The 19,949-nt window shown below is 39.2% G+C and overlaps 1 protein-coding gene across 4 annotated transcripts in view; it reads right to left on the bottom strand.

The window, feature by feature from the left end:
* Positions 1-19,949, bottom strand: part of MSRA (methionine sulfoxide reductase A) — a 798,651-nt gene that overhangs the window by 459,188 nt on the left and 319,514 nt on the right. For all 4 annotated transcript variants that reach the window (XM_023736743.1, XM_012557226.2, XM_023736744.1 and 1 more), the window contains one exon: positions 18,393-18,512. In XM_023736743.1, coding sequence (XP_023592511.1) covers positions 18,393-18,512 — 120 coding nt within the window. The remainder of the gene's footprint in view (positions 1-18,392; positions 18,513-19,949) is intronic.

Genomic DNA, 19,949 nt, shown 5'->3' with positions numbered 1-19,949 from the left:
AGTGTTGACATGTAGTGAGGTTGTTAACCACTGTCATAGGGCAACATGTGTACTAACTGTTTAACAAGAAACTATTTTGTTCTGTAAACCTTCATCTAAAGTGAGAACAGGAGCACAACTGGAAGAGCGCAGTCGATGTCACTGAACTGCGCATGTAGAAATTATTGAAATGGTGTATCTTTGGCTATGTATAGTTTCACCAAAAAAAAAAAAAGGTCGAGAAGGGAGAGGGTTGACATGTTGTGGGGTTGTTAACCAATGTCATAAAACAATATGTGTACTACTGTTTAATGAGAAACTATTTGTTCTGTATCCTTCACCTGAAGTACAATAAAAAGATAAAAATAAAATAAAACCTTTGGGACACAGCAAAGGCAGTGCTCAGAGGTCAATTTACAGCAGTAGATGCACACATCAAAAAAGAAGGACAAAATCAAAACATTAGCTACACAACTTCAACAAATAGAGAGAGAACTTCAAAAGAAGCCCACAGCCACCAGAAGAAAGGAAATAATAAAAGATCAGAGCAGAAAGAAATGAAATAGAGAATAGAAAAAATCAACAAAACCAAAAGTTGGTTCTTTCCAACAATCAACAATATCCAGAAACCACTGGCTGAAAGGACAAAAGAAAAACAGGAGTGGATGCAAACAGTCCAAATAAGAAATGAAATAGAGGACATTACAACAAACCCAGCTGAAGTGAAAAGGATCATAACAGAGTACTATGAAAGAACGATACTCCAACAAATTTGAAAACCTAGAGGAAATGGACAAATTTCTAGAAACACACTACCTACCTAAAGTAACTCAAACTGAGGTGGAAAATCTGAACAGACACACAACAAGAGAAGAGAGTTAAAAAGTTATTAAACAAAAAACAAAAAACAAAACTGCCCCCACAAAAAAGCCTTGCCTCAGATGGCTTCACTGGAGAACTCTACCAAACATTCAGAGAACTGCTCACATCAATACTATTCAAACTATTTTACAACATAGAAAAGAAAGGGATACTTCCAAATTCTTCCTATGAAGCCGGCATAACCCTGATACCAAAACCAGGCAAAGACATCACAAAAAAAGAAAAGTACAGACCAATATCTCTCATGAATATAGATGCAAAAATTCTGAACAAAATTCTAGCCAATAGAATTCAGCACCATATATACATGGTGTGTGTGTGTGTGTATATATACATATACATATATACATACACACACACACACACCCTGACCAAGTGGGATTCATACCAGGTATGCAAGGATGGTCCAACATTAGAAGATCAGTCAATGTAATCCACCACATAAGCAAAACAAAAGAATCACATGATCATCTCAATCGACACAGAAAAGGCATTTAATAAAGTCCAACACCTGTTCCTGATAAAAACTCTCCATAAAATATGTATAGAAAGGAAATTTCTCAACATAATAACAGGCATCTATACAAAACCAACAGCCAACATCATTCTCAACAGAGAGAGGGTGAAAATATTCCCCCTGAGAACAATAACAAGACAAGGATGCCCTTTGTCACCACACTACTTAACATTGTGCTGGAAATCCTAGACTACAGCAATAAAGCAGGAAAATGAAATAAAGGATATCCAAATTGATAAGGAAGAAGTAAAACCATCCCCATTCGTGGATGATATGATACTATACATAGAGAACCCAAAAGACTCTACAAGAAAGCTACTGGAACTAATGGAAAGATTCAGCAGAGTAGCAGGATACAAGCTACACATACAAAAATCAGTTGGATTCCAACACACCAAGAAAGAAAACCACAAAAAGGAATTTAGGAAACCAATGCCATTTATAATAGCCCCTAAAAAAATAAAATACATAGGAATAAATCTTAACAGGGACAAAAACTACAAAACACTACTGTAAGAAATCGAAAGAGACCTACATCAGTGGAAAAACGTAACACTCTCACATATACATAGACTCAACATTGAGAAAATGTCAATTCTGTTGAAAGCAATCTACAAATACACTGCAATCCTGATTCAAATACCAACATTATTCTTTAACGAGATGGAAAAACTAATCATTAACTTTATGTGGAAAGGAAAGAGGCCCTGGATAAGTAAAACATTATTGAAGAAGAATAAAGTAGGAGGCCTCGCACTACCTGACCTCACAACGTACCATACAGCTACTGTAGTCAAAACAGCCTGGTGCTGGTACAACGACAGACACATTGACCAATGGAACAGAATTGAAAACCCAGATGTAAACCCATCCACCTGCAGTCACCCGATCTTTAGCAAATGTCCAACATCCATTAAATGAGGAAAAGATGGTCTTTTTAACAAATTGTGCCGTCAAAACTGGAAGTACATCTGTAAAAAAATGAAACAGGACCCATACCTCATAACAAACACAAAACTAACTGAAAATGGATCAAAGACCTAAATATAAAACCAAAAAGTATAAAGATCATAGAAGAAAAAATAGGGTCAACGTTAAAGGCCCTAATATACGGCATAAGTAAGATAAAAACCATAACTGAGAATACACAAACACCAGAAGTTAAGCTAGATAACTGGAATCTTCTAAAACTTAAACACTTATGCTCATCAAAAGACTTCACCAAAAGTGTAAAAACAGAACTTACAGGATGGGAAAAAAAAATTGGCTATGAAAAATCTGACGAAGTTCTAATCTCTAAAATCTATAGGAAAATCCGACACCTCTACAATGAAAAGATAAATAATCCAATTAAAAAATAGGCAAAGGATATGAACAGATACTTCGCCAAAGAAGACATTCAGGCAGCTAACAAACACATGAGGAAATGTTGGCGATCACTAGCCATCAGAGAAATGGAAATGAAAACTACAATTAGCATCTCACCTCAACATTACGGGCATGAATCAAAAGAAAAAAACAGAAAATAACAAATGTTGAAGAGGCTGCAGACAAACTGGAACTCTTATGCACTGCTGGTGGGAATGTAAAATGGTACAACCATTTTAGAACACGATATGGCACATCCATAAAAAGCTAGAAATAGAAATACTAGACGAATGCAGCAATCCCACTCTTAGGAATATATCCTAAAGAAATAAGAGCCATCACACAAATAGACATATGCACACCCATGTTCAGTGCAGCATTGTTAACAAAAGCAAAGAGATGGAAACAACTTAAGTGCCCATCAACAGATGAATGGATAAAGAAACTGTGGTACATACACACAATGGAATACTATGCACCAATAAAGAACAATAATGAATCTGCGAAACATCTCACAACCCGGATGAATCTGGAGCGTATTATGCTGACTGAAACTAGTCAATCACAACAGGACAAATACTGTATGACACCACTATTATAAAAAGTCATAAAAAGGTTTACACACAGAAAGAAACAATCTTTGATAGTTACGAGGAAGGGGAGGGGTAGGGAGACAAAAACACTAAATAGACAATAGATAAGTGGTAAGTTTGGTGAAGGGTAAGACAGTACACAATACTGGGAAAGTCAGCAAAACTTGACCATGACAAAGTCACAGAAGCTTCCTAAACACATCCAAACTCCCTGAGGGACTGAATTATTCGGCTGAGGGCTGGGGATCGTGGTCTCAGGGGACACTTAGCTCAATTGGCATGACATACTTTATAAAGAAAACGTTCTACATCCTACTTTGGTGAGTAGTGTCTGGGATCTTAAAAGCTTGAGTGGCCATCTGAGATACTCCACTGGTCTCACCCCATCTGGAGCAAGGGCAAATGAGGAAAACTAAAGATGCAAGGGAAAGATTAGTCCAAAGGACTAACGGACCACAACTCCCGCAGCCTCCACCAGACTGAGTCCAGTACAAATAGATGGTGCCTGGCTACCACCACTGACTGCTCTGACAGGGATCACAAAAGAGGGTCCCGGACAGAACTGGAGATAAATGTAGAGCAAAATTCAAACTGACAAAAAAAAAAGACCAGACTTACTGGTCTGACAGAGACTGGAGAAACCCCGAGAGTATGGCCTCCGGACACCCTTTTAACTCAGTACTGAAGTCACTCCTGTGGTTCACGCTTCAGCCAAAGATTAGACAGGCCCATAAAACAAACAATAATACAAGTAGCTCAACCATGCATGCGAGACTAAATGGGCACACCAGTCCAGGGGCAAGAACGAGAAAGCAAGAGGGGGCAGGAAAGTTGGACGAAAGTAAATGGGGAACCTAAGGTCGAGAAGGGGAGAGTGTTGACACATCACGGAGTTGACAACCAATGTCACAAAATATGTGTATTAATTGTTTAATGAGAAACTAAATTGCTCTGTAAACCTTCATCTAAAACACAATAAAATAAATAAATAAATAAAAAAGAAAATTATGTCTTAAGTAAAAGAATTAATTTTTGGACCAATCCAAGTCCCCTTCTAAATGGGAATCTCTCTCTCATCAAATCCCTGAGAAATAGGTCCAAATATTAAGATAAATTTATATTTAGTTAGCATCTATACTCAAATGGTAGGTCATCGAGGCAGAGTATGTTAAAATAAATGAAAATGCTTATGGAAGCACACAGAACAGAACACATGGGTCTGGTGGAATACTAAGCTGCCTAACGGATTGACACCCAAGGTCTCTGAGATAAAACTATACTAGTGTAAGCATATCCCATGTTTAATTATAATGTTGTGCTTGGAGCTATAGAAAGACTGTCAGCTTCTGACTTCCAGGCTGCCCAAGGACCTTTCCAAGTCACTTGGTTCCACCTGTTCAGGCCTGTTCCTAGTCATGCCTAAGGGAAATAGCATTCTATTAACAACCCCTTAGTTGTCTGTGAGCACTAATGGCTCCTCATAATGTCCCTGGCGGAGAATATGGTAGATCAATACCTTAAGCAATCTCCCTGTCTGATACAACTAAAATGTTGGGTAAAATGTATTTTTAATCCCTTTTAAATTCTTCACTGAGCTAGCATGAAAGAAAGAAATGTGCAGAAAGTGAAAATAAGAATCGTACAAAGCAAGCAAGTTCTAGAACTATGGGGATTTCTACCAACTTTGGAAGCCACATGGGGTGGGGGAAAGAGAATAGGAAATGAAGCCTAGGGTCCTCCCAAAGTAAGGAATCTAATAGGAAACACTCCCTACAAAGCTGGAACCCCAAGGAGCTACCACCACCTTGATGTAAGGGTGAATAGAGAAATACACCTGCGTCACTGAAAGGGCAGCATGGAAACTTGCTTATCCCTATCTTGATACTCTGTGGAGAGAGAAAAGATATCTTCACCTGAGAACTTACAACCACTAGCCACCCTGCACACAGGTGTACTGTCACACTTCTTGTTACCTATCAGTCCACTAAAAAAGTTGTGGAGAATTTAATATAAAGTGTTTCTGGGTAGATAAAGCCCCCAAGTGCCTGGCACTAGCTAACACGAGTCCTCTCTGGCAGAACTTCACTTCAACCCAGGCCTCCAATATGTCCCCACCCCAGAGTTCCTGCATGTTCTCTCTCTGCTGTGTGGTCAAACACCAGCTTCCTCCCACGGTCCTCCCTCAACCCCCAGTATGTTGCTTTACCATTTTACAGCCTGACTCTTAAAAGTAGACAGATGATTTTCCCGGGAGCATTTTCAAACTATCAAACACAACAGAACAAGCCTTAAACAAGGCGACAGATTTTTTTTTCCTTATGCACAAAGATATACAAGTTCAGGCACCTTTGACTTTTTGTCAACCCACTCTTTCAGAGCAAAGCAGGTCTGCTGACCTGCTGACAAGGGTATAAGTGTTACAGTAGCTGGGGGAGGGAGAGAGCTTTCAAATACATTCCGATAGCTACAGCTGAAATTGAAAATTTCAGGAGTGCAAGTAATTGGGAGAAACTGGATGCTCAGGCAGCTCTGCTGTGTGACCTGGAACTTGTGCAAAAAGGTCTATGGTTAGGGCTCCATGCTTGGGTACATCAAGGCAGAGAAGGAAAGGGCCTCCTTCTCATGTCTTCCGAATTTTCTTTTTGGATGGCATCCCTGACATTCCTGTGGATTCGTATAAGCTTTCAATGGACAGCCTAACAGCAAGTATTAGTGTCTAATGAGACCTGGAAGATCTCCTTTTTACGAGGTGTTTCAGCCCAGAGGGAAGTTGTCTCTGGTCCTCAACTGTTTTACAAACTGAGCTGCTTGTGGGTTCTAAGGGGCAAGAATAAAGAGTGTAAGAGGGAAGCCCCCTCTTCCAATCAGAGCATCTCTGATACTACATTTTAACATTAGACTTCTGTGAAAATTTTTTGTCTGAAGAAAAGATTCTTTTGCTTAATAAAAGTTTCAAAAATCACTGGAATAGATGATCTCTAAGGTCCATTCAACTAAAGAAAAAGAAACTCATGTTTCTATAGACAAGGTTCATCTAAATGCTTCCAGGCCAATAGACTACTAGACATTTCTTATAAATCATTTCCAAAATTCTGGTTTATTCCTAGAAGAGTTTAACAGCTTTATTTAGTATTTTTTAAGTATCCTAAAATGCTCAAGAAAGGTAAATGAAAATGCATTTATTGGAAACAAATGAAGAAAAGGCTCAGAAGGAGACAGTCTAAAACAAAAATCTTGTTTTCTTTCCAAAAGAAATACCACCAGAAGAGCTTGTCGGTACCTATAATTAGCTGGGTGACACACTAAGCAGCTCACTAAATGTTTCTGAGCTGTTTGTACATATATAAGTAGGAGCAATAATGTTGCTGTATCTATCTCATAGGTTTGTTACAAAGATCAGTGGAGAACATAGAGTATGTGAAAATGGTTTATAGATCAAAAACTAGCTATTAATATAAGCTACTATTATAACATCTATTGAGAATATTATGCTATAAACTGCTCTCCTAAACCTATAAGTGTGCATTAAATACTAAGTCATCAGTTTTTGTGATTCTTTAGGACTGACTATAATAATAATAATAGTATAAACCAGAAAACCAAACCCATTGCCGTTGAGTCGAATTCAACTCATGGCAACCCTACAGGACAGAGTAGAACTGCCCAATAGGGTTTCCAAGGAACAGCTGGTGGATTTGAACTGCTGAATCCTTTTGGTTAGCAACCATGGCTCCAATAATAGTATAGGAGTGGAAAAAAACAACTTATCCTTAACTAGAAGAAAGAAGGAAAAAAAGAGGGAAGGGAGGAGGACAGGGTAGAAGAAATGACAAAAAAAAAAAAAGGAGACAACTGCAAATAAATGGTTCAAAACACGTTGTGGATAAGCAGTCTTCCTAATCAGAATCCTTCTGCAGAAGAGACACTGACACTAGCTCCCATTTTCAAAGACTGAAGACGCTGAAAGCAGTTTTGTCCCCTGGCATTTCCTAATAGATCACATAATTCCATGCATCAGGGGCCAGGATTTATTAAGCAAAGTTTATCACACAGCTGAGGGAACTCGGTGGTTTGTAAATGATTCACATGCTGATAAGGTTCGGGCAAATCTGAGGTGCAGGACACACACTGGCGAACAGCAGAGGCCTCTTCTGAAGCCGCTCAGTTCATATCTAGGTCAACTCACTCACATGATGGGTGACTATGCTTTTGTATAAGTCCCTCTTGCTGTAGTTTTAACTTGGCAGACGGGGCAGTGATTGACCCAGATATTTATTTTTAATATAACTTAGAAAAAAAAAGAAACCTTATTCTAAGGCTCTAAAAATTGTCATTCATTATGAAGTAATTAAGACCCAGCATATCACATAAAATTCCTAGAGAAGCTCAACCCCCTATAAGGTTATTTTCTCATGTTACATTATGGTTCTATTATGTGTGATTTCAAAATATCAGTGTAGGCACATTAATCAATTGCTTTTGCAATTATGTTTTAAGAACTTGCTATAGCAAACTCCTCTTAATCTCCCTTCTAAATCTTTGAGAATATAATCCTGAAAAAACGAAAAGATAAGCTAATTCTAGTGTTGCATAGCTATAAGAGATGTTTTTGTTTCTTTCCATATAATTTATTTCCTATTTAAATGACCTATTAGAATTTTAAGGATCCCTAGTGGCGTGGTGGTTAAAGTGTTCAGCTGCTAACTAAAAGCTCAGCGGTTCGAATCCACCAGCCGCTCCATGGGAGAACGATGTAGCAGTCTACTTTTGCAAGGATTTCAGCCTTGGAAACCCTATGGAGCCATTCTACTCTGTTCTGTAGGGTCACTATGAGTTGGAATTGACTCAGTGGCAATGGGTTTGGCTTAGGTTTTATTAGAATCTGATTATCAGATATGCTGAAATATTGACACATTTAACTAATTAAAGTATGTCAGTTTTTTGACCTTTGACCACCACACCTGTTCTCAGCAGTGATTTAAGCTGTTCGAGGTGAGAGGTGGATTGAACAAGCTGTCATAATGTATTCAGCCCCTTAAATGTCAAAGAACAAACACTAACACAACTGGAGCATGTGGCTGAAAGACCTGACAAAGAAAGCAAGGCACTAAACAGCTCCTTTTATAATCTGAAGACAGCTGTCCTGTGGTGCCTTGTTTTGGTGCTTGCCAGCCTCCAGTTCTTTGAAGATATAGAAAATTCTCATCCTCTGTAATGTCTAATGATGAATTTAAATATTTTCACCAACTCAAAATATCTCTAGCAAAGTGTGCCAGTGTCTATTTCATTTCAACTTCTGGAACTCTCAACTACTCTTTAGCATAGTAGCTCCATGCATAGTTGAGCATGAGACCTGTGGTGTAATGGATCACTTTTATTTGGCCTTTCTTGCCATGGTCTTGTAACTCCTACCAAATGATTGGGTGGGACTATGCAAATAAGGTGCTTGTGGCTCACCAAGGGGATTGGACAGCTTGCTAATAATACAAATAAGGTGCATGGCACCCTTGTGTGGTAGAACCATGCAAATAAGGTCTATGAAACCCTAACATGGGGATTGGTCAGTTTTGCCATCGCTTTAGGCTTAAAATGAGCCATCCCAGAGGTGGAAAGAGGGGACCTCACTATCACCAAAAAAGAAGAGCCAGGAGCAGGGTGCGTCCTACGGACCCAGGGTTGCTACACTGAGAACCTCCTAGACTGAGGAGATACAGAGCTGTAACACAAGACGGCACAAGACAGTGAGAAGTGGCAGCAGCAGCAAGTGTGGCAGAGAACCAACAGCAGCAAAACCAGGAGACTGACAGGAGATGGTACGGTGGGCTTCCCAGCCCATGGAGCAAGATAGCTGAGTGCCTTCAGGCAGGAGGTTTGCTGGTGGAGTGGGGTGCCTCCTGGCCCTTATTGGTGGGGCTAAAGAGCTTTGTAACACTTGTGTGAGTAGGGAATAGGTGAGGCTGAGAGAGGCCTGCCTGTGGGTATGGCTGAGGAAAGCTGTCCCAATCAAAGAACTGTATCCTGAGTCATTCCTGATACCGAATTGTAACCTGTTACTTTCCTAATAAAGCCCATACTGGTGAGTATGGTCTGTGAGTTTTCTGTAGCTGTTGCAATGAATTATCAAACCCAGCAGAGAAGTAGGAGTGCTGGTGTCAGAATTGGTGAAAAGGGAGGAGAGAAGAGGTATGTCTGACCTTCAACTTATAGAAATCAGCCTTGAGCTGATGTTCATCTTGATTTTCTCCTCCCCTTGCGAAGTCAGATGAGGAGGTTTGACGACGATGCATCACACCATTTTTACAAGACCACATTATTTTGTCAACAGGCTGCATAAGAGCCCCTGTCATAGCTGCTCTAATTTTAGAATCCATGAATGAAGGACATATGTGATGACAAAAAGCTGCTCTGAATTCAGTAACACTTTTCAGTGAATGTTTTACTTCTCACAATGTTATTTCCCTTATATATTGATAACAGAAGTAAATGTGACCTACGTTATTATGTCTATGATCTGTGGGCCATGCTTGGTGACAAGTCAGTTTGTAGACTGTTTGCCCTAACTCTGCAGGCCCTGGGGACCCACAGCTCGGGTGGGGAACCAGATCTGCAGGAGCTTTGAAAGAGAGTGAGGGGAGGAAGCAAGGAAACCACTCTCTTGTTTAATAATTTCCGTTCTCATTCCTACATCCCAGGGAAACATAAAATACTAAAGCATGTGTTAACAAGAGAAGCTCCTCCAGGTTCTCTTTATTGTCACACCCTCAGCTCTGCTCCTGGCCGTAGCAGACAGCACTTAAAGCATCTAGCCAACACAAGAACTGCCTATTAGTAAACAATTAAAAAAAAAAATAACCCAGCCTGACTGGAATAACCATGGAATAGTAGACAAAAATATCTATCTCTTAAAATCTTACACTTCAAACTCAAAAGCCACCTCCACTTTGAATTCATGATCTTCATCCTCACTTAAAAGAGTATAATGGAAACAAGGCCTTAACTTCCTTTCAGGATTCTAGCAACACCATAATCTGGGGAGACAAATAAATTTTCAACTCTTCTAAAAAAACCACCAAACCCGTTGCCGTTGAGTCCATTCTGATTTATAGTGACTCTTCTACTTGAATCTATTTCTGAAATCACTTAATCTCTCTCAGCCTCAGTTTCCTTATCTGATAAAGTCATCTCAGTGGTTTTCAAACATTTTAAAGAACTTTTTAAAATAAAATATTAGAAACAATATATAATACAGCAAAAAGCTGTGAATGGGTTCTCCAAGCAACTTAAATTTGCAAATTTAGGTAAAACACTTCATTATTTTGAGGACCTGTGAAGCACCTTCCTAGAGCCCTAGGATCCCACGGTCGCTCAGTTTGAAAGTCAAAAGTCACCTCCACTTTGAATCCATGATCCAATGTTTGAAATGGTAAGATTTTAAGAGATCAATATTTTTGTCAACTATATCATGGTTATCATTTCAGTTAGGCTGGATTTTTTTATTTTTAAATTGTTCACTAATAGGTCCCTTCCAGGTCCCTTCCAGATCTAAAATGTCATGATCTCCCATTGACCTACGCACCATGACTCCTGATGTCAGCTCTTCAGAGAAGTGCCCCTTGTCAAAAAGCCAAGCTTGTTTTTTCTGTTGATAGAAGTTTAATAAAAACAAACCCATCAGTTTTACCATTACCTATTTTTTGTCCATTCAGGTGTCCATTCAACTAATATGTCTTGAATAGCCATGTGGATGGGCAGTGGAGAAGACAGAGTTGGGTGGGGAACTTGTATTTGGTCCTAGGGGTTATAATTGAGATTTACAGTGTCCCTGCCCTTGAAGTTTGCTTTCTCCCTGTTGGCTTGAAAGAGATAAGCATTTCCATCATGCCTGCTACGTGTTTAAGTTTATGTCTAAAATAAGAGGAACAAAAAGCAATTAAATTGCTCATAGCAAGGCTGAAGGCCAGGATTCTTGCATTTCCAGGGATATGTCAATAATTTAGTAATTTACCTTGACTGACATTGAAATGAGTACAATAAGACTGACTATGCACTGAAAAGGGATTTAATGCAGTCTGCAAAATGAATTTAGAAAGATTTTTACGTTGCTGGATAAAATCTGCTAATAACAAAACTCATCACCACCTTAAAGAATAATGAGATCATTAATCTCATGTAAGATGCATAGATCTGTACATCCACCCAAACCCTTCAGAAATTAAGCCAAACTAAAAAAGTATCTTCAATGCTTAGTTAGAGCTCTTAAGCATCAAACAAATAACTACATGGATTTGGGGAAGGGAGTGTATATGACCTATTAATAACACAGAACAGAAAGACAGTGGCAGGTACACATATTGTGGGCTGACCTCAAGCTCTTGCCAAGCAATGCTCCACGACCCATCACTTTCACCTTTAATGTGCCCAAGAGCTAGAGTGATAGGAAGCATATGTCCTGGATTTTCTGGAATACTTACAATTTGAAATAATTTTATTTTCAAATAAAACCTTGCCACAACTCTTTTGGCTTCATAAAGCAGACGTTACTCCCATTTTTGGTTGTTGTTGTTTTGGTAAGGTGCCCTTAAGTCAATTCCAACTCATGGTAACCCATGTGACAGAGTAGAACTGTCCCGAAGGGTTTCCTACACGTGAGGCAACGGAGGCTCAGAGAGTGAAATGGCTTGGGCATCGACACCACTAGAAGGTGACATGAAGACTCCCACTCTCTACTCCTCCCATGCTCAGGGGCCTCTGTCTAACATTTTGCCTGAAAATCCATCAGAGTATTCTATTGATAAGGAAAGTGTCTGGGCCTCAGACTTTCTGTGGTGATTGTGTAAATCTCACTTATGAGAAAAATGTGTGCAGTTCTTTTCATACTTCAGGTTTTGGTGCCACTTGGCTGTGCAGATTTCTAAAAGCTTTTGAATAGACTAATAAACATGGAATTGGTCTGAACATCTGTAAGCAAAATGTGAAAAGATACTACCCAGTGAATCAATACCCTGGGTTTTCTTGCCAGAATTGGGGTATTTGTGTATTAGGCTAATGCACTGAAATTAACCCAGAATGCTTATCCATTGAACAATGTCTTTTCATATTTTCATCGCTACAGTCATTATTATAAAACATAAGAATAATTCTCTATCAGGGTATTCAGGAATCTGAATAGCTCAATTACTTCTAAATCAATGTAGTAAAGCAACTGTATGCCAGTTAATCAGTTGGTTTGCATAACAACTGTTTGGGGTGGGGGAAGAGAGAGAGAGAGAGAGAGAGAGTGTGTGTGTGTGTGTGTGTGTGTGTGTGTGTGTTTATGTGTATGTGTGTGGGTGTATAAAGAGGAAGCCAGGGTCGGCCCAACTCTTTAAAACAAATATGAAAGATCAAGCTTTCATTTGACTATAGAGAATAGAACTCTGCAAGATGGGGACTATTAATAGTATTATTCAACTTCATATCATAAACAACTTTCCCCTAGTACTCAGTACAATGTCTTATATGTGGTACATTCCCAATAAATGGTGTATATAATTTATTCAAAAAAGTCCACCTGAAATTTGGTCTCCTCACAACTATTCCATTCCAGATTCCTGTGGGTTCTCTAGTGCCAAGTATACACTGAGATTTTAAGGAACACCAAATGCATGAATGAATCCTTGGAAATCAGTTTAGGAACAGAATGGTGGCCACTAAGACTTAAATTACTTCTCAGTATGTTCCTTAGACACAGATCAGAAACCCAACAGAGACAGTGGTCAAATAAAGGTCTGCTGGCTGTACGAGATGCTATCCTGCATCCAAGCTAAGACAGTTCCTGGTTCTGGTGCAGGAAGCTCGTGGTGGGTGGCTCTCAGATTGAGTAAGAATTCAACCTGAAACATCTGGCAGATGCAAGTTTCTCAGTCTGTGAGCTATGGATTCAATGTTAATTAACGAATCCTAGGAAGAGAAGTTTACTTAAGCCTGTTACAGGAGGATGGCCACTTTTATAACCAAAACCAAAAAACTCATTGTCATCGAGTCAATCCCTACTCATATTCAAATAAAATTATGAACATATGTAAGGGACAGAGAGTCTCCAGGGAAATCAAGGAGTCATCATAGCCTTCGGGAAACCGTGATGGTCTAGTTTCTGGCTTTCAGCTTTGCAAGGCCAAAAAAATTCCATTTTTATCATTTAATTCAGCTCAAAGTTAATTCAATTTGGAAAGAATAACCTATGCAGACTGAACTCATAATAGACTGAGATATTCATCTCAGAATGGCATTTTATTGATTTTGAAATGAGAATCAGAACTGTCTGGCTGACTGACCTGGTCTCGTTTCATTTTCTTTCTTAAATAATCTCCACAGGAAGACAAAAGATTAGAAGTTTCTACAGAGTGTGGATCAGAAAAAGAGAAGTTAGTTATACAAGATAAAAGTTTAAAGGTGCTAGGCTCCATGAGTCTGCCTAGCAAAGCAGAACGTACAGAGCCCACAGTAGGGTACCAGCAGGACTCTCCCTTTTCTAGGCTGTCATGGCTCCCTGTTGAGGTCCTATTTTTTCTTTTATCTGTGTCAATGCATTCCATCAGGTTACTCTAAAGTCCTACAGACCTGCAAGCTGTATTCTCTAAGTGACTGCCTATCACTGCTCTGACTCATTACAGGTTTATTTTATACTTTGATTCCTAATGGGCATTCCAGATTCTTATGGAATTGTTGCCCCCTTGTATCTTCTACATACATTAGGCTCAAATCTCACTACAGGCAGTCACCCAGCAGTGTAACAGACCCATTAGTGAGCCCGGTAGTGGGTGTTCTGCTTACATGCCATAGTCAGCTCTAATCATGTGTTATTAGTACTGGGGTCACCTCTTCTCATGGCTATTATTAGACACTGTAGATCTGTTGTTCTACATGCCTGATCACAACTCCAGTTAAGGCTTAAGAATCACTGGTCCATAAGTATCTACACAAAAATACCCATACTGACATTAATATGCAGTCTCTCTGAACACACACTTGCTTTTACATGCACACTTACACCCACTCACTCACTCATCACGTGATGAGACAGTGTATACCCATGCAGAGCAGGCATGACAAACATTAGCCTTGGTTCTTTGGTTTGTGATCATCATGTATGTGGAAACTCTGACATTTACCATCAGGTAATAGGTTGGGAAGGAGCCCTGGTGGTGAAATGGTTAAGCACTCAGCTGCTAACTAAAAGGTTGGTGGTTCGAACCTACTCAGAGGCTACGTAGGAGAAAAACCTGGCGATCTGTTCCCGTAAAGATTACAGCCTAGAAAATGCTATGGGGCAGTTCTACTGTCACATGGAGTCCTTACGAGTCAAAAATCAACTCAAAGGCTCCTAACAACAATAGGTTGGGGGCAGGGAGGTGGTAAGGCTGGCTATGTGTATTTTGATTACCCCTCCAGAGTACCTCCTTTGTAATTCTGGCCCCTGCCCACAAGAAACCAGATGGTGCCTTAGGCTCAAGGGTACTGCTCTGTGAGAGAAGGAACAGGGGCACACAGTCCAGGTCCTTACGCTTCCTTTCTTGGCAAACAACACTCACAGGTTGTGACCAAAGTTTTACAAACTTAATTACAAACACAAGAGAAGCAATTTTGAAATTAATGCAAGTACTAGAGTACAGACTGATATTTCTCTCACACTAAACCTCAGCAGTTATTACCCATCTTAGCAGAGCCTTGGTTTTTCTTTCTTTCAAGTGAGACCCCTCCAGGGCTGACGTGTTTGGCAAGGCTTTGAGTACCAGAGGCTTCAGAGGGGAGACCAAGCAGTATAACCAGCTTTCCCTCTCCCCCAGCCCCACCTTCGTCAAGAATCTTTAATTAGTTCGTTACCATAATTACTCCAGCTAGGGGCCTTATTTTTTCTCCTTTCCTGCTATTCCCAGGGATCTGAAGTCTCTTTAACTTATGTGCCAGAGGGACCTTTCTATCACAGCTTCTCTCTGCCTTTTTGTTTTTCCCTTTCATGATTAGAACGAAAAAAAGCCTGGGGAAAGAAATCTTCCCTGTCTCTGTCTGGGTAAGACCCCATAACTATCTTTGTCCAATCAGGAACAGGTTTCCATGACAACTATGCTTCCCAATGCAACCTCTACCTTGGCAGTAGTGTTCATATCAAATAGTGGGTTCTTTACCAGCCTCTGTGGTTCTGTACTTCACCATTGCTGTAGGTCTCTAACACACCAGCTATTAGCAAGAACTGTTTTTTAAAAGGGTCTTGTCCTTTTTCTTCTAAACATCAGTAAGACAAAGAAAAAAAAATTGCTTAGTATTTTCCTTACAGTAATCATTAAGAAGCACACCAATATATCCAAAAGTATAGTAGAGGATAGATATGAAAGAGAATTTGTGACCTGGACAGAAGTGAGAATAGATGGGTGGAAAAGAGCTGGAACATAATGACAGTTGGGTGACTTAGCATCATAGTCAAGGGCATAAACTTTGTGCTGAGAGAAAATAAGGTTAGAATCCCTGCTCTGTGACCTTGAGTAAGTTATTTATCCTCTCTGAGCCTCAATACTCACTCTGTAAAATACAGAGTAGGATAACTCATGAGGATTGTTAAATCAAATGGAAAAATTCAAAGACTCAAAAACTGCTTATTAGAGTCTCTGGCACATGGTAGGATTTCAATAAATGGCAAATATGTTGTTACTGTTAAGGAAAGGAGCCCTGGTGGTGCAATGGTTAAGCACTCAGCTGCTAACCAAAAGGTTTACAGTTTGAACCCACCAGTTGCTCAGAAGGAGAAAAGACCTGTCAATCTGCTTCTGTAAAGATTACAGCCTAGAAAATCCTAAGGGGCAATTCTCTCATAGGGTCACTATGACTCAGAATCAACTCAAGGGTACACAACCAACAGTAACAACACTGTAAAGGAGAAGAGTTGAATTGAAAAGAGTCTGAGCAAACAAGTAATCACAATATTCTAACTGATTATTAATATTTTACTAGAGAATAATAGTGTAAGCAGTAGACATTTGGAAATTTTCTTAGCAACCTTTTTCTCTTAGGTTATTAAGTCATGTCTGAAATTCCAGGAAGGTATCAATTCATTTCCATTCCTGAGACTTGAGAGGAAACACCTGGGCAATCTTTAGAGTTCATCTGAACCCCTCTATTTATAGCTCTGCATAAACATTGGCTTAATTTTGAAACAGAAGCAATAAAAGAAAAAAGGGGGGGAGGGGTTAAACATTAAGATATTTGCTCGATACTCCACATTCTCAACACAAATTAGAATATTTCAATTCTTCTTTAGAGGCAACAAAAACTAGAGCATACATATTTTTATGATATTTCCACTGTTGCACAGCTCAAATTTTATTTCAAAATTACAATTCATATTGTAGCAATCAAATCAACATGCTTCTTATTCAACAAATTCCCATGTTCCAACTCCTCCCCTACCTTCAATCACAGTGCCTCAGAAAGCTGAAAGGGTCATCCACAAAATATACTAATTCACACCTTTATTTTCCAAAAAATAAAATTTGTCTTCATAACTTTTAAATCTCATTTATGTCAATATGGTGGATTATATATCTAGATCAACCCTCCCTATTAAGAACTCTTAACTTTGATGGGGTTAGTAAATCTTAAGATGGTGAATAAAATATATATTTTCTGTTCACCATTAGAAATGTTCAAAAATATTATTTTTTTTTTAAATGCTACCTGAGCTGGCAGGAAAGTAAAGGAAATCCTTGAGGGCCAGAAATAAAGAAACAAATCCAGAGAGGTAATCTGGTATTTGAGCTAGAATTTGCCATGAAATAATCTGCATATTCCCGGTAGCCTAAAGCAGAGGTAATCAACTTTTTCTGTAAAGGGCCAGACAGTATATATTTAAGGCTTACAGACCATACAGTCTCTGTCACAACCACTCAACTCTGCCATTGTAGCATGAAAGTAGCCACAGACAATACACAAACAAATGAACGTGGCTGTGTTTCAATAAAACTTTATTTACTAAAACAGGCAGCAGGCTGGATTTGACTGGCAGGCCATAGTTTGCCAAGCCCTATATTATATCATGACTTTTAATGTTTTCGCCTCCAAAAAACATGTCTGGTATATGACATGTGTGTCCCATGTGGTAGGCTGCTGAAATCCCATTAAAAAAAACTGTCATTGAGTCGATTCTGACTCATACAACCCAATAGGACAGAGTAGAACTGTCCCATAGGGTTTCTAAAGTTGTAAATCTTTACAGAAGCAGACTGCCACATCTTTCTCATGTGGGACAGCAAGTGGGTTTAAACCACCAACCTTTCAGTTAGCAGCCAAGTGCTTAACCACTGCGCAACCAGGGCTCCTTTTGATTGTTGAAATAAGGGTTCCCAATTCCTTCACACTTCCCTGTATCCATGCCTTTGGGGAGGCCCTCCCACAATGGCTCTGGGCAAAACCATACAACTTGCTTTGTCTAATGAAACAATAGTAAATATAACACAGACTTGGAAGTTGCTAGCAGCATGGGACTTGTCCTATCTGGGTACTCCTGGCATCTCTGCAATCACCACAGTGTGAATTAGCCCAGGCCAGCCTGCTGAACACAGAAGGCCCAATCATCCACGTGACCCCAGACAACAGCCAGCACCAATCAACAGCCAATACCAATTGCCAGACATATGGGTGAAGCCATCCTATACCGACCAGCCCCCAGGCAACTCACCAGTTGACTGTAACACATGAGTGAGCCCAAGCGAGACCAAAAGAACTGCCAAGTTGAGCCCAGCCTAAATTGCTGGCCCATAGAAATATAAGCTAATAAATGATTATTTTAAGTCACTAAGTTTTTGAAGGGTTGTCTATAGCAAAAGCTGAATGGCACATTCTATGGGAAGTTTATTATTTTCTAAAATATGAAGTGAGAGACCAACAAGTATACTTATAGAAATGGGAAAAAGACTGAGGAAACATAAAAATTACATTTCTATTTTCACGACCCCATCACCCACCAGCAGGGAAAAGCCCTCACTTGTTCCTCCTAGTAATCATACAAAGCAAATTTTTCCTACCTGAACAGACTTCTTGATAAGTTGGATTGGAAGTATAGCCTCCTGCAAAACCAACTTGAGTAGAATATACTCCTTTCAGGATCCAGAACTTCCTTTCAGCCCCCCAAAAACAGCCCATTCCTAAGGAAAAAATAAAATGCTGATTAATCCTTTGTCAAAAACAAGGTGGTCAGTGCACATTAGAATACCTGTTACTCTAGAAAGAGAAGTTGTTCCTGTCATTTGATAATCAATAATGACTAAAATTTATCTTTTAAAGGAGAGATTTTTAACATTTAAAAATAATTTGATTTAAGGTTATTTGCACAAAATATCTCTTTGCTTTAAAAAAAACCAAGCAAACTCATTGCCCTCCAGATTCCAACTCAGAGCGACCCTACAGGACAGAGTAGAACTGCCCCATAGGGTTTCCAAGGAGTGGCTGGTGGATTCAAACTGCTGACCTTTTGGTTAGGAGCCGAGCTCTTAACCACACAAAAACTTAGAAGGCCTCAAGTTTTGATTAAGTTAGTAAATCTACAACACCTTTCCAAATAACAGTAAAATGATAACTTGGTATTTTATGAATGATTTCCACATTTGATTCATTATGGACTTGTCAAAACACAATAACTTGTATTAGCAGACATTTATGTAATGATCTGCTTCCTGATCATACTTTTAAAAAAATATTTTAACAAAGAAAAGTAGCATTAAATTACTGATTTTAATGGAAAAATTCCAAAATCAATACAGACTAAAGCAGTATTTCCAACAAACAACTTCACATACATGTTGTTGTTCGTTTTTTAAATTTTTGTTAGCGTAATTATACAACTTCATGTGACAAATCACTGCTCACCAAAAAATTATTTTTCTGAGTTCTATTACTGAACATAATGAACAAAACAGAAAGAGAGAAGGGGAAAGGGAGAGGAGGAAGAAACAACAACAAACAAACAATAAACTCACAAAAATAGCATTCCATTCAACTAGCAAACATTGTTTATACCACTAGTTACTGGATTCCTTTGAATATCCGATGATACTCACCTTCCAAGAATGCACATACTTACACACATCAAATATGCTACATTCCATTTCAGTGTGTTCTTAGACCCCTGGAGGTCTATTCTCAGGGCTATAGATAAAGAACCTTCTATTTCTTTTTTTTTTTAATTGTGCTTTAGGTGAAAGTTTACAGCTCAAGTTAGTCTCTCATACAAAAATTTATATACATATCGTTTCGTGACATTGGTTGCAACCCCTACAATGTGACAGCACTCTCCCCCTTTCCATCCTGGGCTACCTGTGTCCATTCTTCCAGTTCCTGTCCCTTCTTGCCTTCTCGTTTTTGGGTAGGAGTTGCCCATTTGGTCTTGTATTTTTGACTGAACTAAGAAATAAGTTCCTCACATGTGTTGTTGTTTGTCTTATAGCCCTGTCTAATCTTTGCCTGAAAAGTTGGCTTCAGGAGTGGTTTCAAGGAACTTCCAATTTCCACCATAAATTTCTACAATGTCCAGTAAAGCTGCTATTCTGTGGCCAGTCTCCAGATATAAGCAAAATTACCACCTC

Source organism: Trichechus manatus, unplaced genomic scaffold, assembly GCF_000243295.1.
Source record: "Trichechus manatus latirostris isolate Lorelei unplaced genomic scaffold, TriManLat1.0 scaffold00091, whole genome shotgun sequence".
NCBI lineage: Eukaryota > Metazoa > Chordata > Mammalia > Sirenia > Trichechidae > Trichechus > Trichechus manatus.
The sequence above is the reverse complement of the archived record's forward strand: the minus strand, read 5'-3'. Positions and strand labels throughout refer to the sequence as shown.